At 39.3% G+C, this 23,032-nt stretch overlaps 1 protein-coding gene across 2 annotated transcripts in view; it reads left to right on the top strand.

Moving 5' to 3' along the window:
- Positions 1-23,025, top strand: part of LOC110378113 (runt-related transcription factor 3) — a 49,963-nt gene extending 26,938 nt beyond the window's left edge. The window contains exons 5-6 of one of the 2 annotated variants that reach the window (XM_064039181.1): positions 19,059-19,190; positions 22,324-23,025. In XM_064039181.1, the coding sequence (XP_063895251.1) occupies positions 19,059-19,190; positions 22,324-22,853 (662 nt within the window). In that variant the 3' untranslated portion in view covers positions 22,854-23,025. The remainder of the gene's footprint in view (positions 1-19,058; positions 19,191-22,323) is intronic. The other variant, XM_064039182.1, reaches the window with a different exon arrangement.
- Positions 23,026-23,032: the final 7 nt, after the last annotated feature.

Below are 23,032 nucleotides of genomic sequence, written 5' to 3'. Positions count from 1 at the left end.
GATATTGCATCGGTAATGGTTTGTTTCCTGTCTAAGAAATATCTTCGTAATGGTCCACTTCGATTGCGTTGTGATTCACGGCTGTTATTTAATGACATCTACGTGGTTTGAGCACATAGCTTCTTAGTGTTTTTAATATTAAATTGGTTAGTTTCTCTAGTTTAGTCCACAGCCCATTTCAGTCCATTGCTGTTTAAAAAAAACATTCGCATTCGCACCTACATTTTGACCCCAGGCGTCAAGTCCATTGACAATCATCATAAACTTTGAGTAAGAATGGGAGCCATTGAATGCTGCCACTTAAAACAAGGAACCTAACATTAAAATCCACTATTCAGCAAGTTCATATTAAAAACAGTTGTACACAGACAGGCAAACAATGCGGTCATCGGATGATGACGTAGACAGCCGTTCATGAGGGGATGCGCTCCGGAACAATCGGAACCGGCCAATTACGTGCCCTGATCGAACACCTTGCAAGCTTGCTGCCCTACGCGTGTTCAAATGTTACAAACGTCAATTGGAACGCATTTTGAATTGCGTTTCGGATATTCGAATTCCGAATTAGAATTCTAATTTAAATAGGGATGTATATTTCTGGATTTTTGAAATTTTTATGAAATCAGATTTTTAGAATTATTAAAATAAGCCGCTGCTTCGCGGGATCAAAACCGGGCTTTAGTTAGATGATGTTATTTACCATTAAAGTAAAGCTTAGGCGTATCTTGAATTATAGTCATCAGCACTAACTTACTTCTTACAACTTAACTTAGTGGTCGGAAACATACCAATGGCATAGTTTCAAGTTAGGCAGAATCCATGACTTATATACTTACAAATCAGTCGATATTTACTGGAACTAGACGTCCTATTTCAAATCTAATGTTTCCGCATTATTATGTTTCTAACCAAGCAACACGAAACATTTTTCCTTATGTAATAATATGAGTCCAGTGACGTAAATAAGCTTCCGAATATGGTTTGTTGATAGGAAATAGGGCTATCGTGAATAATTATTGTTAAATGTGTATATTGAAATAATCCATCTATGGCAAAGGTCATGGGAAATACCCTGTTACTATTTTACTTCGTATTGTAGCGATATAAGTAATTTTCCAAAATAAAAATTCCCAACTTACAAGAGGAAATCATTCATACTGTTTCCAGAAATGTCAAATTTTCTAGTCTTGGAAATTTTTCAGAAGCACAGAGTTCGCTCAAACTGCGAGCAATTTACAAGAAAACTCTATAATTGATTAATTAATTATTGAGACTGAATAATGGAGAGTGCTTTGGTATTTTTTTAAACCACTGGCCCAGTTCTGAGTACTGACTTATCCATCACCGTTCACCTACAAGATTCTAAATATTCTCCATCAATATACATTATAAGTACCTATTTTTTTTTTGGTACATATAAGACAATATTTTACTTCTCAATATAGAACAATAGCTATTTGTAGTAAGTACCTTTATCAAAACGAAGGAGCGGACTAGCGACAACACTTACCAGTCCTTTTTGTATCAAAAATCTGCATAGGTACTCACTACAATTTTCACCAGCTACTTAGAACATTACACGGCTTCCAGAAGCTAGAACAAATGTCATCGACCCCTAGATGGAGTCGAGAGAAAAATAATAACAATAACATCAACGCGATGGGGAGAAAAAACGCGCGCTGCCACAATGTCATTACGGAGGCTAACATCGTGCGCCATAGACTAGCGAACTTGTAGAACTGTTTGAATTTGGAATCGTGTTAATGGCGGTAAAACTGTTATGCCAGTTAAGGTTGATGAAACTTTTTGAGGTTTGTTGTTGTCGTGTTGATCGAAAATTAATAATAAGAGCAAATATTATTCATGTAAATCGACAGGTAATCATTCTACTTCTAAATAGTGTCGCACATCTGCCTGATCAAAACCAGTAGATATACCATATACGCACATAATATTTTTTATTAAATATGTAGTTAATAACCACAAGCCTTGTAAAGAAATGGCCTTATAAACCTACAATGACAACAATTCTCAAACCAAATTAAAATAAAAGGATCAAAAATTTGAAAATACCTTTCGATCTGTCTATGCATTTCATGGGGCTAGAGTGCGCGCGCTTGTCTATCACTATTTGAATCCAAAGTAATCAGAGTGGCGGTCCATTCACTGACGGCTGCTAATGCCGATGGCACACTATGTAATCACTTCTACGTCAAATACTATCAATTTCAACGGCTCTCAACGCTGCCCAATAATTACTACACAGCCGATACAATGTTTAGAATTGTACGGACTTCCAATTCAACGCAAATACAACCACAAAAACTTAACATAATAACACTTTTCACACTTTTACTAAAATTGCTATAAAATACAAAATCTATTTTTGAAAACATTCAATTCTAAGAACAACGTAATATTACATCGCGCCTTATTTCCGGTAGATTTTCGATTTGATTGATCAATTTCGATGATCAATATCTCGGGCGCCGTGATTGGCTACCGACCGACAACCTATCGCATTATAACGATACTTTTCACTGTTTCACACTCCAATACCTTTAATTCACTAGAGAAACAATTGAAAAATGGTATCGACTCGGCTATGTATCGTAAAGCGGAGTCAAGAGCGTCGGTTATCGCGCGTTAGCCGGGTTGGCGCGTACCGCTGCGGTTACACTTACTCAAATAAAGTCAATCTTGGTGCCGGCCGAGGGTCCGTGTGAAAATTTGATAACGAAACTATAGATCGATGGGGCTGCAGAAATCAGGGGCCGCAGCCTGCGGTTTCAATCGGTGTGCTACTGTGGGATGTAATAAGCGGCAACGGATTAGCCTCCTACGCACCGTACGCGCTCTATCACTGTATTGCCACCTCGCACCTGGCCAATTTGTACCAATATTACGATAGCCAACTGCCATTCTGAAGGATACAATGTTGAGCCAAAACAACACAATTTTCCTTGAATTGAACAAAAAATAAGTACTTAGAATGGTTAGCTGGAATCGCAAAAAGTACCCATTAATGATTTCTGGGATTTATATTTGAGAAAAAATACATTATTTTGTATCTAATAACAGATGTCTATGAATCATGAAAGACATAAAAATGGCGTATTCTCTAAATGTCACCGAATGGAAAATCCAGCTGCAATTCACACCGGATACAACACATTCTAACACAAAACATCAGACCTACGAAATTGAGTAATAAAAGCAAAAGTAGAACCTCCCGCAACTTACCCTACGAAACCAACGAAATAATTTGGAAACGTCCTGTTGACCTCACACGATTTCCGACCCAAAGAAATGAATCACGTTCCCGGTAACGTCTTCATTTCTTGTATTTCATAACTAGCCGTTACAAAAAACTTATTGGAGCCTGCCTATGGATTGCTATTCGTAATCGGCTACCGAAGATAGCTTCTTGGGGCATTAAAACTATTAAAATGTATGGTGGGCGGAGCGGTGCGGGTAGAATTAAGCCTGGCCGCAAAACCACAGCTCCTGGACCGACTGGACAGTTAACCCGCTACGTGCCGAGTATTATCGGTACGTCAATTTTATAATTGCCTATTTAAAACCATGTAATTTCTTACATGCTTCTCCATTTCAATGTATTGATATGATTAACGGTAGCGGGTATTGATTTTTTTTCGTCATATTACCAATCAAAATTACTTTGTGTGGCTCCGACGGTTTTTACAGATTGAAGGCGAAAAAACGCTTTTGATATACCAATTTGTCCGTTAAACATTTCGGGAAGTACAGTAAACTGATTAATGATTAGGAATACATCTTCACATAATAATGTAAGTCTGATACCATCGTTTTGATATTGACATACAACCCAAGTATGGGTATATTATCGATATCAGCCGACCGTTAGACAGCCCAACCCTTGCCGCGGCCGCAACAAAAAGCACGCAAAACTTCTAAACAGTAAAGTTCTGAATGATTTTATCGACGGTTCGCCGACAAACGTTTGTATTATTCATCTATCTCCGCGTGTCCCCCAACTCATTACAGACTATTTTCCGATGTGGCAATATTCGCGCATTTTAAATGTACACTACAGTGCACTGTAAAAGCTCTAACCACAAAGATTCACCTGATATTTTAGATGCTTTAAAATTAACCCTAAAACATGTTCCGTGGCGGATCACTGGCTTAAAATGCAGACTGAATCCTAAAAAGGTTCCGCTAAAAACAATGTGTTAGGTAGCCAACTAGATTTATAAAAAATATAAAGCTCTATTTTCAAATATTGTCTTTGATGATTTCGTGTTCTTAACCACATGCAAAGTTAGATCGAGGCAATATTAAGTGAAAATATTCTCTGATTTACTTTGCTTGTAAATGTAAATACACTCACGATTGCCTAATTCATTGACGAATACATTCGTCTAGTAGTTTCGGATAAGTATTTATTGTTCGGTCTGCGGTCTCCCGGGCGAGCGGCCGCCCCAAACTCCACCGCAGCCACCGAACCACCGATTCAATAAGTTCACTCGCCAAGATCGGAATACACTTTTTATATTTATCTACCTTATCAATAAAGGGGTGAATTCTGGAGTCAATTCTTGAAGGATTAAAAATCAAAATCCATGTCTGCCGTCATTAAGGACTTAAGTCTGTCTGAAGTTATTTTGGGTCATTAAAAAGTTGAAACTCTACACATTTTTATAAAAGACAAGAACATAGCTTAAAGTTGTAGACTATCTGAACACTTATTTGAGAAGATTCTGTAATTTCAGTAGCAATTTTCTTTAAAGTGCTGAATTGTTTTAGCACCTGTAGTCGATAAACCTTTTGTTTTACAAAACGCGTTCTTGGCTAGCGTCGGTGCACGTACCACGTATGAAGCATTAAGCGCCGGAGCACCGCGCTCTCTCGAGCTCAGGTGGCTCCTCCGAGCCGTAATGTCTCGCATTTGCGGTCGCCCGGCAGGATACGCGCTTGTACAGTAATGAGCAACACATAACGAAGCCTTACAAATAATTCCACCCACGAAAAAAACACACCGAATCACGTACTTGTATCCTTCAGAGGAAAACGCATATCGGATAGCACCGTCCACAATCGTTTCTCTTTTCTTCACGTCAAACTTTATGGGGATAAGCGAGACGCAAAATTAATATTCGCTCCTCATACTTACCGATACATTTTTGAGGTGTCGGCCAGGCTCAATACAATCAATTATTGTTCTACGTGCTGCCCGGCTGCCTTCTGTCGGTAATCTGTTTGAGTTTGTTACTAAAAAATATTGTGTAAGTCGTGTCAGCAATTTGCGTTTCGTCTTACGACATGATGTTCCAAGTTTCGACTACAATTTGAAACTCAGCCATATAATTTGGCATCGAACGAGCTCAGTAAACGGATAGAAGGACACTTTATTTTATTTAGGATCAAGTCTAAATAAGTGCCCGTTGTGTTGTGAGGCGGTAATGATCTGATTATCTCGCTGAAAGAGCACGGGCAATGCACAAAGCTTACAGCACACTAGTGTATCTACTAGCCGAACTACTAACTGCTAATTTTAGTGTAATTTTCCTTTTGTACGCGAGCTTGGTTAGATACGTTCAGTTCAAGTGAAGTTGGTGGAAAGTATTTCACGTGCGTAATTTGCGAGATGATTGGGCATTATTTTTATGATGGAGCTTATATCGAGCAGTTTCACAAATGGTAACAAACGGCCGTTAATAAGTCAATAAAGATATCGATAAGTGTGGCTGGGTTTGGTCGGAGTGTGCGCTCGCGCGTCGCCGGGAGGTAGATAGGTAGGTAGACAAGTATGTGCGCGAGATAGGTAACGCTAGCCTGCGTATCGCGTGTACGGCGGATAATGTTACGCGCCCGGCCGGCTGTATCAACGATCGTCAATCGGCCGGATCCATTCCGTGTAACAATACCTTCGGTAGAGCCACTAGAACAGCGGACTTACATGAGCAAAGGGCAACTGGGATCACGTTGTAACACAGAGATAAGCTTTAGTGGATAGGACGCAGAACGTGTTTGTCTCGTAGGTCTTCTTCTCAGTCTTTATGTTACACGTAAACTTCTCAGATTTGTTCAATTTTAAAGTTGTTAGCCCAATGGACATTTCGTTAGAAAGGTCCATTGCAAACCAAAATAGAAGCAATTGTTCAAAGTTGAATTTCTTAACAGAAGTCGTTTGAGTAAAACCATAAAGTATTGCTATACTGGCTTCAAACTTTGTTTTTATAAAATTCCCTTTATAAAACCGGAGCTCTCGTGTTTAGTGGCCACGCACCTAATCTTGGCAACTTACATTACCTACAGTGGACGTGTCTTAAGAATGGAACGCACTGAACCGGACAATGTTACCGTTTGTACTTATTTACACGAGTTCTTACTATTAGTGTTAGTTTTTATATTATTTTACATAATATCACAGTAAGTGCAGACGTAATTTGCGGCTTTCTTATGTACGCAGAATTTTTTGTGGTACTATTTTTGGCAATTATTGTACATGTGCGTATGTAGGTAATTGTTTAGGTATAGAATACTCCTGAAAGTAATGAAAATCTCTACATAAAAGTTGCTAGAAAAGATATTAGAGTTTGAATGAACTTTTTCAGCTTAGATTATTTTTCTAGTTTTGGCGATCGATAACGTCTTCGCAACAGCTTTTCATTCCAGGCGATATTTTTAAGTGAACGCGAAATATGTACCTATATACATATGTCAGCTTTTCATTCCAGGCGATATTTTTACGTGAACGCAAAATACCTTCGTACCTATGTATGTTAATCCAAAATCATCTGTCTTCGCTGTTCATTTCTTCTTTTATTTATGCCAGGGACTTCGCCGTGTCATCGTCGGATACCATTGATGGTTAGCATTTTCCGGAAAATTCGGCTAAAATGGTCATTTTCAACCGCTATACAAGAAATGCTGTTTGTGTAAGATGAATAAATGAAGCCGGACATCCGTTGCCCGGCTATCCGACGTAAGTTTAGACCGGATTTCCGTTATCCGGCCAGTAATTACTGTCAATGCCGTTGCCATTTCGTTCAGTGTTCTCTATGACGTCCAGAGACACTAAAAATATTATGCCAGAAAGCATAACGATGACTTTTCGGGGTTTTCTTTGTGGTTGATTTATTGTGGACATAATTATATTTTAAGTATGAAAAGTTCATCATATGTTGTATATCTGTCTTCATGAGCCCTCTTGCGTGTGCTGAATGCGTACCTATATGTGTATAAAATTGATATTTTTAAGGCATCGTACAATGTTTTCCTGCACTCTAAGGCCTTAGAGACAAACTTTAGCTAACAAAGTGACTTATTCAATGTTAATTAGAATGAAACTGCAGAATCTGGAAACAACCAATCGTAGCATATGTTACTTCTACTTCTTTCGTGTGTGTTTACTGTGTACATAAATAGTTCAGTAAAAATAAATAAAATAAATATGCTTAATCTGAAAGTATGGTATGTTAATAAGCAACTTTTACTCGAACGGTAAAAACAATAAATGGAAATTCCATTTAGGTACTATAATCATGCTTACAAACAATCAAAACAATTAGCTAGGTAGGTACCGACATAGGTCATGCCTTACAAAACAATTTACCCTTGACCTAACCTAAAGAGGAAAGAAAGTTTGTTTACAAGCTTTTGCAGGAAATGATAGCCGTAAAAGGTTCACCACAACCATTCGAAAATATGATTACATTAACTTAATGATCAGGATGCCGGATACGACAGAACAATAGTATTAGGTACTTTCCAAATTCCTTTGTGAAAAAGCTCCATACTCCATACTTATTACCTAACCTAACCTCATTTAAAGTAGGCTGTATCATAATCAGCCTTTTTACCCTCCAACTGTACATCTCTTAACAAGGCCTCTTCTGAAACAAAGAAGAAATTCTAGATGTTCTCGACCTTCTCAATGCTTATTGAAAGTAGGGCTGCCATCTCGAATTTCGCCAAACCCGGACAAACATTAAAAAAACCCGGACATTTGGCGTAAATCGCATTTTTCCCCCGAAAGAGTACGATTTTTTAAACAAAATAATACCTAATTTGTCATTCATATACTCAAATTCAATGAGGTGCTTCCTTACCTACATGAAGTGTCCGGGTTTCCCCCGGACACTTCTTGAAACCCCGCCCGGACGGTCCCCGGACGGCCTCCAAACGAGGACAAATCCGGAGAAACTCGGACGGATGGCAGCCCTAATTGAAAGCAGACAGATTTTGACTGTAAATCCACCCTTTCAGAGTTTGTCCAGCGGATTACATACTGTTTTATTGGTCAATCGAACTTTTAACTTATTTTAATGTTATCTTTATTATTATTAATGTTAATGTTTTTGACAGTTCCTTCTACTTTAAAACACCATGAAGAATTTCTTTTCCCATTACAAATCGCAGTATTTCCCAGTACCTTCAGAGTTAGTAATTCTTATTGTGTTCTCCATCACAATGAGCATGTTCATGATTTTTTCGTTGGGAACACGGCAGTTAGGCCCTTTCGCTCTGTATCCACCGTGGGCCGGCAAGCACAGGATGTATCGAATTACGCCAACTTACGATGTAAGTGATCACCAATAAAAACAAAAACTCTCGCCCGAGGGGTGAGAATATTCTTATGGGAGTATAATGAGATTTATAAAGCTTCAGCCAACTATGTGTGTTGTTTTACTCTGTTTTGATACTTGTAGGGGTTTTCTTGGCGATGGGATTGGTTATTGATTTTAAATTCATAAAAGGTTTTAGTATTTTTGGGGTTTTAGATAAAAACTAAAGATAGACAAAAACTCTATCAATATTGTGCCAGGATAGCATTAGTACTTCTTGATCCCGCGTGATTATTCAAAAAAGGAACAGCAGTAGGTCAGCAGAGTCTGACACTCCCGCAAGCGAGAACAGTGGAACAATTTTTTGAATACATTGATCAACGAACTAAAGTAACATAATTAGACCACGAACAATTCCTTGAAGTAGTCGGAAACCGGAACAGCTTCCATAGTTTCCGTCACCGCATCCTACATCGATTATACGTCTAATCACATGTTAAACAAGAACGGGCGTCGCGATCAAAGGAGCCTAATTACAGCCCCCGCCCCTAATCAACGCCCTTGATTGGCTCAGACGTGTTTGTGCGCGACAACGGTGACGTGACGGTAGTTAACCTATATGTAGGACTATGGTCTTAATTAGGATATATATTTTTTTGGTACCTACATACATAAAGATGTAGGGCAATTTTGCTGTCAAGACTTGAGATGGTTTCGTACTGGTGGTGGTTTGGACTTTCTATTATGAGTCGCGAAAACGTCCCTGGAACAAGAAGCGTAAAAAAGGTTTGTTAAAGTCTGCGTCAGTAGTAAACAAGAAAGCAGAAGTAAAGTCGACTACGATCCAGATTAAATCTTATAAACCTATGACAAAATAATTGTGAAATTGTTGTTGTGACATTTGATGAGATTGAGTGCCACCTCTAGAGTATATGTATTGGACCAAAATTCTTTGAATATTCCTGGTTCTAAATACCTCAACACAAAATCGCAATTACCCCTCCTCCATAAAACAACACGGCAAGTTCCACAGCGAATGGCCAATTTTAATCGCTATTTTCATTTATTTCATATTCGTTAAACAGGACGCGATGTTTTGACAGTTTCCACGCGGACGCCCGGAGGTAGCAGTGTTAATGTGACATTACCGTGGGTGTCGCAGGGGCGAGGGGGGGTGTAGGTGGCCGGGGAGGGGAACGCGGGGGACGGCCGGTAATTATCCCACGTCAACGGCAGGCCTAGGCTCCCTGTCCGTGCCTATGTTAACAGCTAGCTTTCATAACTACCGTGCTATACTGGGTAATGTTCGTGTTTTAAGAATGTTGTTTTAGTAAGTTTACGATCTTATACTACCAGAAATATGGCTGAGAAATCGTACAGAAGCTTTGCTAAACAAGCATTTTGTCAGCATAACTTCTTAAGTTTTCTAAGGTCCCATATTTGCTCTATTTCCTTCATATTCCCTGCATATAACCGGAATATACCGGAATGTACCTATTGAGTCTAAAAATCCACAATTCAACTCCAAAATAAAACAATTTCAAACCAAACCTCAAATCCGACATGACAAACGTTTTTTACCAGTACATAATTTTACATGGCAACACAATCGTTACCGCAGCGGGCAACACAGAGCGCTTTTATTTAGACACCTAATTAAATATTAATTAAGTGCATATCACATTTATACATTAAACCGATTTTAATTTCATGTTCGAGCGCGCAAAATTAGGACTTGGTCCTCGTTTGCACCACAAAATGAAGTGGAATCGCACAGTGCGGCCGCCGGTGCGTGCGAGTGGTATCGACTAGGGAAAATCATTATCCAATACACTTTTGATTAATAAACTGCTGGTTGTAATTGCATATGTACTGGTTGTTTTAAGCCAGTTATGAGCGTCTGAGTGGGTGGGTTCATCATCTAAAACCGCTCTAATTCCTGTGCAATAGTTGACTTGATGAAGTGCGTTAAATACTGCCAACAGCGATAATGTGTGAGGGGAGAGTTTGTTACATTGCCATTACACTTCTAGCTATTAAATACAATATGGTATAAGATGTGAATGAATTAGATTTTGCCATGAATTAAATTGGACCACAATAAATTAAGATTTACCTAAAGGCGATAACTATTGATTTTTTCTTTATAAGGAGCTTGATTCCATAATCTGTACAACGTTCATACACTTCGATAATTAAGTTAATAAGTAGAAGAGGACAGCAACCTAAGTCCGAGTAGTACCTACACCTTTTTTTTTTGTTGTCGCTGGGCTAAAAATGCTATTACGCATCCCCTTCCCGTCGGGGGACGAGAGAGGGGTATGTGGGACTCCCCGGTAAAGACGTTCCCGGTATACCCACTAAAAAGGCCCAGCGGCACTCCGACCTCGCCTGAGTGGAGGGGGTCTGGGAATCTATGGCGTCCAGTCCCCCTCCGGCGATTGCCCGCCTCACGGCAGGCCCCTCATGCCTCCCCCCAGTGAGGAGGGGTCCCTATGATGGCCGGAGCACAAGGGGCGATCCTTGTAATGCAGGCGGTGGCACCCCCGCGCCTGTCGCCCGCTGATCACCCCCCAGGGCGGATGGAGACGGGCGTTGTGTTCGCCGTCTTCCACCCCTTCTTCGTCTGCGGTGCGGCGCCGCGAGAGGGTCGCTCTCCCGCACGCGCTCCGCTGACTCCTTCTGTGACATGACGTCCTCACAGAAGGAGGCCACCGCTTCCCATGCCTCCTCACTTCGCAGCATGGCAGAAATCACGCTGGGAAGTGAGAGGTCGTCCCCGACTACTGCCACCAGGGTGCGGCGGGGTTCAGTCCACGATGGGCACACCTCGAGTGTGTGCTCTGCCGAATCCACCTCGGCGTCGCAGTGATGGCACTGTGGAGTCTCCTCCCTCCCAATCCGGTGCAGGTACGATCCGAAGCAACCATGCCCGGACAGCACCTGCACCAGACGCATCGAGAGGCACCCATGCCGCCGATCGAGCCAGCCGTTCAGAACAGGCCCGATGGCATCCAACGTCCGGCGACCGAACGTTGCCGAGGCAAGATCCTCGGCCCAGTGGCCAGTTATTAACTCCCTCGCTTCCTCCCGAACTTCTTCCCGTTCTATTGGGTCTGGGTGCCGGTCTAGTGCCCTCTGCGCCGCCTTCCAGTCGTACACTCTGGCGAGCACCCAAGCCTCGAGCTCCCAAGGAGGGGTTCCCGCCAGAACGCACGCCGCCGCAAAGCTCACTGTACGGTACGCCCTCGCCACCCGCTGCGCAATGACCCTTTGTGGCCTTCGGATGGCAGCGGCGTTTCTCCGTCTGCACAGTGAGTCTGCCCAGATTGGGGCCCCGTACAGGGCCATACTCTTGAGTATGCCGGCGTATAGACGACGGCATTGGTCGCCGGGCCTCCCGATGTTCGGGAGGAGCCATGAGAGGGCGCCCGCGGTCTTCATTAAGCGCGTCGACAACCCGCTGAAGTGGGCGCTGAAGTGCCACTTGCTGTCAAGGACTATGCCCAGATATTTCATCTGGGGCTGCACCCCAATGCGGACACCCTCCACATGGATATGAGCGTCGGGCGGTTGATGCTGCCGAGGTCCGTGGAAGAACACGGCTTCGGTCTTTTGCAGCGCCACCGTCAGCCCTAGGCGGGAGATTCTGTCCACTACTAGTGAACCGCCCGCCGAGGCCAAGCTGGCCGCCTCTGCAAAATTTCTCCCCCGGGCAGTCAGAAGGGTGTCGTCTGCATAGCAGATGACAGACGTGCCACGGGGGAGGTTTTCCCGCAAGAGCCAGTCGAATCCGATGTTCCACAGGAGTGGCCCCAGAACAGAGCCCTGTGGGACACCGGACTCGACGCCGTAACGTCGGAGCTGGCCCGTCTTATCCACAAGGAGGACAGTGCGGTCCCTCAGGTAGTCCGCCAAAAGTCCCCGCAAATACAGAGGCACCCCATGGAAGCGGAGGGCCTCCAGTATAGTGGAGTGGGGAATAGAGTTGAAGGCGTTGGCTATGTCGAATGACACAGCCAACAGTCCATCCCCCGAGTAGTACCTATACCTACCTATCGAAATTGTAATAGTAACACAGTAGTTTATTTATCTCAGTAGTACCTATAGATGCATCGCCAAGGTTATCAACTACCTCGAAGTTCTGGGGAAAACCAATTTTATTTACTGCATCTGATGCCATTCGCGGGTTTTATAAAATATAGCCTAACTTCTTGTACCTAAGGTACGCAATCCAAGCCGAGTGCTGAGTTTCATAAGTTTATTTTCTTATTACTTACCTACTTGTAACTATTGTACTTATTGTATTCATTAGATGAAGTTCAAGATCACATTTTCCCCTTTCTCCTCTTATTGATTAACACGCAAAACTTTAGAAGCCTGGTAAATCTTACAATTTATTTATTTAAAAACATACACACTATCATTACAATTTACTTTTATATTTTTTATACTTTTTATTTTTATAGTCCTTCTCGAACATGGTGGCCTACTATGATACTTATGTACGAGAGTATTTTATCTAAGACTAGCTTCTGTCAGCGGTTTCACCCGCATCCCGTGGGAAATACTTCCCGTACCGGGATAAAAGTAGCCTATAGCCTTCCTCGATAAATGGGCTATCTAACACTGAAAGAAATTTTCAAATCGGGCCAGTAGTTCCTGAGATTAGCGCGTTCAAACAAACAAACAAACTCTTCAGCTTTATAATATTAGTATAGAAGAAGCTTGCCCAGCTACATCTTAATTCCGTATTCTCTAACGCCTATCTACCAAAAATACACTTGCGATTTCAACAAAATATAAAAATATAGGTCATTGGCTGAACACAATTTTCTGTGAATTAATTACCAAAGAGGTTTGCCGTGACCGCTAACGAGTGACTCAGGCGCAGATGTCACGCCATTGACGTAAATCACTTATGTCAAGCGATAGTGTTGCAGCAGTGGATCATTGATTTATTATACTGTTATGTATGATGATCTATGACGTTCAGTTATGTTATGTTAATTGGGCTGATTAGTAGTATACCTTTTTTTTTCCTTAACTGTGTTACGTATGTGCTGTTTAATGTACCTATGCAGAGTTTTTTGCTTGATAATTTTAAACTTTGTACCGCTTAGTGCTTATGCTACAGACCAGTGTTAAAGTCTCCCAAAAAATAAAATGTCGCTAATATTTTAATCATGTTACAAAAACCTTAATGAAATATAAATGCTTTTAAAAACCCATCCCAGTTGGCACCACTGCCACAGATCTTATTTCAGTATTAGTGGACAGATATACAGAAAAATCGGTAAACGAGAATCGATGCTAGTAGGTACAGGCTGTTCCTTCTATTGAATAACTTTTTTGACGTGACATCTTTACGTTTTTTTTTTTAGCTATGTTAATTATTGTATAGCAAATAACTGAAAAATACAACCAACGTGTTCAAATAAAGTACCTACGTGCCAAGCAAGTTGTCAAATATAAAACTGATCTGAATTAATGAATGGATGAATCAGTGACCCCACTGGTGAATCATAGCGTTGACCTACACTGATCCAAAATAGAGTCATCGAATTATGAAACCTTGGGCAGCCTTTAGTAGGGACACACTCTTTTGTTACTTATATTATTATTCGCGAAGGTAACTCAATAAATTAATAGCATGTCCTTCATCAAATAGGCACATTTTTTTATAAGTGAAAAAATATGTAATGTTATTATAATATTATTTATAATATTTCGGAGTTCGGTTATATCGTGTTTCCAAGAGAACTCTTCAAAAGTCCGGGATAAAAACTATACTATGTTCTTTCTCAAGGTCATTTCTATATCTGTACCAAATTTTATAAAAATCAGTTCAGTGGTTTAGTTGTGAAAGCTTTTATAATATTAGTAGGGATTCCGAAGCATACTTAGTTCAAAAGATTGGAAAACACATGTTATACAATTATTTTTATGCATATGTTTTCCATAATATACGTATACATATTACCATAACAAGATAAAGTTCCTATAAATACTCTGATTTTCTAACATAAAGTGTTGTTATTGTAATAATAGAATAGAAAGGAAGATTTATGAACGCTGGGTATTACCAGGGTCAGTTTACGTCAATATACAGTGTACTGTACATTGAAGTTCTAGTTACGACAGATTTATATACATAATTGCTGGAATTAATCTGTTAGACTTTTGCAGAAACTGGGCGTTTATTAGTCACTTAGTTGTTTATGAGTAAGTTTTTTATATTGAAATAATTAAACCTATTGGTTGTAGACACTTAAGTACCTAATGTGTTTCAGTTAACTAAGCGACCTGCTTAGCTTTTTAACCTTAAAGTTAAACTTTAGCAAAAAATATTAAGTAGGTAAATAATTGTCAGATCGCTATATACCTAAACAAACATTAATCACATCGAAATATTAGTTAATAAACTATGTACTATCGTAATGCCATAGGTTATGTAATTACTATGTGTTAAGCACTTGTGGTTTGTGGCGCTAACAAAGAGTTGAATTATTGTTAATTAATTTACTTGGTTAGGTGCTGTCTACAATGTGTGATTATAATAACATATTTCACGGAAACTATTTAAATACCACAACAATTGATTGTAAATAGGTAAATCCTTATTATAAACTTGTAGTGTTTTTGCATAAATTAACTATGTAACAGGCCCTTACTACAAATATATGATAGATACTAGCCGGCTTACCGCGATTTCATCCGCGTCTCGTGAGAATTTCTGTCCATACCGGGATACCTAAAAAATAGCCTATGTTACTCGGGAAGAGAGCTTTCCGACGGAGAAAGAATTTTACAAATCGGTTAACCGTTTTAGGAGCCAGGGTACAAACAAACAACCAAAAAATTTTCCTCTTTGTTATATTAGTAATAGCCTGTTATAACTCTATATTTCTAATAGAAAAGCCTACTTTAATGTAAATGCCCAATAATGAAGACTGTGACTAAACAGGCATATTTAATTATGTCAAACGGGGATAGTCTTATATATTTTTCGTCATAAAAGAGTATTAAATTTTTTCCTGTTCATTAGATACTTACTAAAAACGTGACCAAAGCCACGTAATTCCCAGAATACTTGGAATACTTCCAAAAATAATATCTCAGATTCTAAATAAAAGAGTGTAGGTAGTTCTTGCCGTTTGATGCCAGTGCAAGCGATAAGAATTTGTCAAGACCCTTAAATCATGTTTCATGTTATTTTTTACGAAGTCAAGCGTTATTAACTTTTTAATATACTTGTGCCACATCACAGGTCTTACAACCAATTCAAACATTCTGGTGACTAAATGATCATGTCACATTTTATACATGAGTGTGTAAGCTTTCTTTCCTCGTAATTATTAAAATTCCAAACATTAGACATAAACTAACATAAATCATTAATCAATCAAACATAAAACAATCAACGTCTGGCTAAACAAAAAGCAGACGCTACAAAACTGAGCTAAAGATAAAATCCGTATAATTTAACGGCGATGAATGCATTGTGATTACTACGAAAGCGCCAAAATTGTAGGCGCGAATTTGAATAAAGTGTGTACGTGCCACAAGTCTTGTACAAACGCATATAGAAACAAAGCTAACTTACGAATTAACATAATAATGATTTGTTTTATCAATACCTAGTACTCGGAGTTGTACTGAGTCAGTACGCATCGAAGTTCGTCGGCAGAATAATAACGTAAGCGACGCACGTTTTGGAAACACCCTTTAAGTTGTGCATCATCGTCGGTGTGTAAATGTGTCTTTGGTGTGCGACTACGTGTGTTTGTGTGCGTTTTATGATTAGTCGTAGGTTTGTGGTGAAAATAAAGACAAATATACATACTTAGGTACCTACTTTTTTCTGAATTTGCAAGCGGTGAATGACCATTAGGGATACCTACATCGACTGTTGAATTTTCCCTTGTTCTCAATTTAATTGGGGTCTTTCCTTTCAGACAAGCTTTATGCTTGGTGTCACGATGTTCCAATTTCAAACATATAAGAGGGACTTATACATATTTTTATTCTTCACTTTACTTATATTTGCCACCCCATGTCATACATCTCCATAATTATTCTCAATGCCAAAAAGAATCTTCGAATCGTAAACCTCTCGGGTCCGATTAGAATGCTAAGACATAAAACGTGTTTATTTAGCTAACCTGGTATTTACTGATGTACCTAAAATGAATAAACTTAGGCACTTACAGGTCACTATAGCTCATAACAGTTCGAAACGCTCAAAGTATTTGGCAGCACGCCAAGGTCGCATTGATTTACAAATAATGCACTTTCACCAGGATTTCAATTCACTTACTCATAATGCATGTGTCAGAAAAAAATCTGAGAAATTGTTGGGAAATTCTACTTATAATTTATTATATGGGATAAAACCAAAATGAGTTCACTAGAAAAAATATGTTGAGCAACCATGACTTTGCATTCATTTTTGTTTGACCTCCGATAGTTTGTTCATCCCAGTTGGAAAAACGACACCAACTTGAAAAGTCAAGGTTTCGAACCCGAACTGGCTTGATGCCTTCCAAACTTTCCTATTCTTATAGCCGTGCTCCTAAACTCAAAATACCTAAGGTTTTTGAGCATAGACCCAAAAAAGTCGATCAACCCAGTCGCCTCGCCATAATCTAAACCTAATCCGCAGCCTACTTAAAAAACAGGTGTCGCCAACCTTGAGTGCGGCAATTCGCATTGTTTGGGCGCCCGGCCTCACTTTCATCAAGTACATCTACTGATGAATCAGCCGGCAATCCCAAGCCGTTACCTCTAGTTCCGTACACGTGATAAACATAATTTATATCAATGATATTATAACCTCTACAAAGTTGGTAGTTTTCCCGCGGTTTCACCCGCATCCTTTGAGACCTACTGCCCGTAGGTACCGGGATTAAATATAGAGATAGCCTATCTTACTCGGGAGTAGTGTAGCTTTCTAACGCTGAAAGAATTTTTCAAATCTGTTCAGTCCTTTCGGAGCCTCCGGGGTACAAAAAAAAACTTTTTTATTATATTAGTATAGAAGTAAGTATAGATGTGTTTACTAACGCCATACTACGATTAAAGAAATCACGAAACCCTGAGTACGGAATACTAATTATGTTTCGCTTTCAATATGACTAATGTGTCGGAAATGTTGCATATCTCTTGAATTGCCTTTCTGTAATAAAAGCAGGTTCCGGTATAAACGTGTCAAGTGCAATGATGCAATAAATATGTGTTAAGTACCTATAATCACTGCGTTAGTTTTTCTTAATATGTTAAGCAGAGGTAAAATAGACAAATATTTTTCCCCAGTAATGTTCAAATAGGAAAAAATGAACACTCCGATTTCTTTACTACATGAATTTCGTTCTAAAGCATACGTATTTTTCAGGTGAGGTTGAGAACTAAAATGTAAACGATATTTATTCGCGAAACACATGTTGACATCTGCCCAGTCATTGGAAATTAACCGTGAATTTGTTTTACGCAGATAAATAGCCGACTTGAATAGAAACACCGTATTAACATTTATTGGGAAATACGTCAAATGTGAATAAGTGCGTAATCTGCTTCGATATTGGATTATTTATCATAGTATTGTTTTAGGTACAATTGTAATAGAATATCTGACATCCTCAGACAAAGTGACGATACTAGGCGAAGCATATACTAAATCTGTGGAGAAGTCCTTTTTGTAAATAAAAATGTTTGTAAATATTGAGAAATAAATGTCAAGCTTTCAAGACATGTGTTGCTGGGGAGTTTGTTGCGCCATCTCTTCCCAGCAAAAACATATAGGAAGTGGCGAAGGGTGGGCGTTTGGAAGGCTGTCTTTTCTGTTGACTTTCGAAAAGAGATTATCTCATTATCAGCCTAATTTAAATAAACGCGTGAGTTTGCACCTACTAAGTGGAAACTACCGATTCCTTGTTCCGGCTTAATGGGTTTTTTGGGAATTCAAACATCAATTTATTTGTTTCCTTTCCACTAACATAATCTACATTATTTATAACTTCCACTAAATTAGGCTATCAGTGGATATTTCAGAGAAACAAACATTGTTTAATTATTACATTAAATAACACAATTTTGAAGTTATCCTGCTAATATAACATACGTTAACCTTAATACTTTTCCTCTAACATAATCTGTCCTGAATTTGGAAATTGTTATCTAACAAAAATGGCAAATGGGAAAGTCTGGGTGTACAATTATTGAAGGATAAGTTGTATCCGTAACAACTAGAATTGTAGGAAAATATATCAAACTTAACTAAGAGTGGCCATTTTTATTCAGAACATTTCTTAGGGACCTCTTTTGAGCACCGTTGTCAGTGGTTCATCTATCCATTTTCCTTTTAGTTAGTTTTCCTTTAGTCAGTTTTCCACTAACGTAACTGCAGTTTTTTTTTTAATAATAATCAATACTCAAGATTTAATATTCATAAGTTTTTTTATTTTCTTAAAATAAAATCTTATTTTACTTTATTTTGAATTCCAGAAACGAGTGGGAACATCTTGGGAGCCAGCGAGTGGAACACGGGTTACCCGTCGACTGCTTCCATGTACCCTGCGTACGCGCCGCTGCAACCGCCCTACTACAAGCCGGACCCCACTATACATATACCTACAGGTAATTATCTTTTTTATTTAACCATTTATGTACTCAGTAAACACGTGACAGAAGTAGAAGTAACATAAAATAATACTAAGGTATTGCTTATTTCTACTGAAATCTCTTCCAGCAGACCCTTAGTTAGAATATAGAGATGTTGACATGTTTCTTTGTAAACATTTCTTCATAAGAGATCTCATAACTAGGTATTCAGCTAATTTGCAGATATTCAAACGTTTCAACCTAACTTGGTGTGTCCGAAATTCGCGGATTATTTACAAATGATCTACTAGGTATGCAGCCATGCAGTTTCAGAGTCGCAAATGAGCTGGATTAATCTAGCACATGATAATTTCTTAAAGAATCAATACATCGATTCCACACTCCTCGGGCTATTAATATAATAATTTATCTATCTATGTAGCAATATCACGGCAGTAAATAATTGCTAATGAATACAGTATATTCATATTTATACACTATACTAAAAAGATTAATCTTTGCCATCTGAGAGCAATAATGTAGGGGAGATGTTCCTAAAACGGGTACCCCTCCTAAAACGGGTAGGCTTTGCCATTCGTATATTATAGGTCTTAGTGTGAACCTGTGAGTGTAGAGTGGCGCACTATCCCCCTGCTGATCACGGTCAGTCGGCTCGCGCACCTAGAGCGAGCGTTTTCGAGGCAAGACGTAAAAAATTTTTTTTGCAGAGTTTATTAAAAAAAATCGGATTATGCTAGTGCTGACTACTCAAATATGGTGCAAGATACGGTTTTCGTAGTTCTGTATTATCATTTTGCATGTTATATGCTTATTAATTGTGAATACTTAGTGGTCTCCTTGTTTACTATTTTAAGGTTAAGGTAGTTGAAATTTAAAACGTGCTTTTGGGCAAAACGGGTAGGGGCATAACGGGTGACTACCCGATTTGAAATAAGGGGCCACTTCCTCAATTGATCCCACAGAAAGCTAATCGAAGAAAAAGGAAGCCACAGAGAGCTAAAGAAGTACAGGAACAGCGTGAAAAAGAAATTTAAATATGTTTTCTCTGATTTTTAATAAAATTATCTGCTGGTTGAATTATAATTTAAAATGTAACATTTGATAGAGTAAAAAAGTGATCTAGACTGATCAAAATAAGAAAAATGTTTAACATAATTAAGGAGACTAATTAACGATAAAGATTTCCTGGATAATAGCATTATAGGAGGCTTTGATATGTGTTCTAATTAATTTATCACATATATTCATTCATTACCTGCTTTGCCCAAAGGCGCTACCCGTTTTAGGACCCCCACTAGGGCAAAGCGGGTATTTCGAAGGGGTTTATTTTTTTTGATTTTTTTCAGAATATTGAAGAAGATTACTAAGACTATCTTATGTTTTCCAAAGTTTATTATATAAACAACCCTATAGGTACAAATACAAGTCGCACGTAATGTTCTTGGTTATTTTATTCAACATCTTTTGTTAGCTTAACCGTTTTGGGAACATCTCCCCTAGATATTTCAAATTAGAATAGATATGAACTATAATGATCCAGTGTAGAATGACGTGACTTTATATAGGTAACTGCTTAGAAACAAAGGTATTAAGTACTCATATATGAATAACACATAGGTGCATATATGCGTAGGTGTTATACAAAGTCTCGGGTACGATTTTTTAACAGTTTCATTGACTTTACCCTAAGTTTTCCGTATAAACTGTTACCATCAAAAAGGCTGGACTCGATAGTTTTCATTTGTGACCGACTGATGACAATAGATCACTTCTATTCCTTTTCGTCAATTTTAGTTGTTTCTTCGATAATTTTTAACCGGCTTCAGGCAGTTGTCCCACCAAAGACGAGAAAACGACTAACTATCGGCTATTTTCTCGCTCAAGAAACGTACAATAGATATACTTTCCGTGTGAATAAAAGAGATGCATATACAAATAGTTGATCGCTGACTGTTCACACTGCCGGCGAGCACTCGCTTCACTAGTTTGTCGCTGAGCGACAAAATCTATGGAAGATAACACTCGCTCGGCGACACTCGCCAAGCGTTTAGAACTCACGCCGAGAGAGCAAGCAGTGGTCATTTCTCTACAGTGCGTATCTAGCGAGCGAGTGATGCGAGTACTCGCCCGCCTCACACGCACACTCGCTTATAGCCGAGCTACACAAATATCGGAACTACGCACACTCGCTCCCCGCGTCTCGTTAACTCGTTTCTAGTTCTAGCTCTACTCGTTACTCGTTAATCGTTGCCGGTGAGACAAGTGCCTCAAAAAGGTTCTTAGTTTGAACTTTATGTATCTTGGTATTTTCCGTAGACACAAAGGGCTGTGTAATAGCAATGTAGGTGTGTTCTCTTTGAAATTAATTCTCATGAAAATGAATCATTCCATATTTGATACAATTCGTATTATTGCAAGTCATTACGGAAAATACAATACTAAATATTTTATCAAGCTTAAATGAGACCATGCTGAAACATTAGACTCCGGTATACTGACTAGCTGTTGCACACGGTTTTACCTGCTTCCCGGGGGAACTACATAAAGTATCTGGATAAACTGTCTTCAGCTTATGACTCAAAAAGGTGTCTTTCTATTGCTAAAAGAATTTTCAAAATAGAGTTAGTAGGTTTATCGCAGCAACCGACAAAACAAATTAACGCTGCTCCTTGCGTTCCTTCCAATTAGGTATACTTAATTGTTTTTTTCTAATACGATATGAATTTGCGTCACACATTGTTAAATATGTACTGATAAACGGACTTCCTCCATTGAAGCCGTGGTTACCCGCCGTAATGGAGCGGTTGACCACATGATAGGGACCGAACTGCCACATACCTATAATCCTTGTATTATTCAATTATTTTATGAACTAGAGCCCTCAGCACAAATGATTTGATCAAAACGAGAGCGCAGCGTATAATTGCCAGCGGTTATTCTCACGTTTATTGCTAACTAAATGCCCTTTTTGACATCATCTCGTAATATTTCCTAGTGGTCTTCCTCTTCCATTCCTACTTACATGGAATGCTTGAAGCAACTTTTATTATATTATTGAGAGGAATGCGTTCACTTGACTTCATTTTAAGCTATCTACTGAATAAGATTTTAAACTCTTCATTAATGATATCCGTTCTTTCTTCCACAGTACTACCTGAAATCCCCCTGGGCCACTCGGACTACAGCGGCTTCCAGCCAAGCACTCCTGGCTACGTGAAGGGCAGTCCCAGCGGCACTGGGTCCGCGCTCACCGAGCTCAACTCGCCCCCCGCCATGCCGGCGCAGCGATACGACCCCAACTATTACAACTCGTGGCCCAGCAACACCTACAACTACAACAACTATCAATATAACAACATCAACAACAACCCTACCTGCATACAGTCCCACGCGCCATACATCAACCCCAACCCTCAGATGATCCTCCCGAACCTCTACTCCACAGTCAACCAAAACCAAATACACGTCCATCTACACAGCTCGGGGGACAAACACAACCTAGAACAATGTTTCCCGAGCGAAATCAAAATTAGCGATATAGACGGCGGCATCTCTATCACCACGGAGCTACAGGGGACCGGAGAAGCTAGTGGCATGGTGCAAAGCTGCGAGCCTAATGATGAAGTCAAACACGGCCTCTATGGTGCAGCCAACCAAGAAGTTTGGAGACCATATTGACATTTCGCTACTAATTTCCAACAAAAACATTCCATTGTACATATTGTGATATAAAAATGATCTGTTCTATGATTCTTGATAGTGTTTAAGAAATTCCAACTAAATTAATGTTAAACATTAATTAGATGTTAATTGTTAAATTAATTGATTAAGCAATAAAATATTAAATTAAAAATAAT

Source organism: Helicoverpa armigera, chromosome 18, assembly GCF_030705265.1.
Source record: "Helicoverpa armigera isolate CAAS_96S chromosome 18, ASM3070526v1, whole genome shotgun sequence".
Taxonomy (NCBI): domain Eukaryota; kingdom Metazoa; phylum Arthropoda; class Insecta; order Lepidoptera; family Noctuidae; genus Helicoverpa; species Helicoverpa armigera.
The sequence above is the reverse complement of the archived record's forward strand: the minus strand, read 5'-3'. Positions and strand labels throughout refer to the sequence as shown.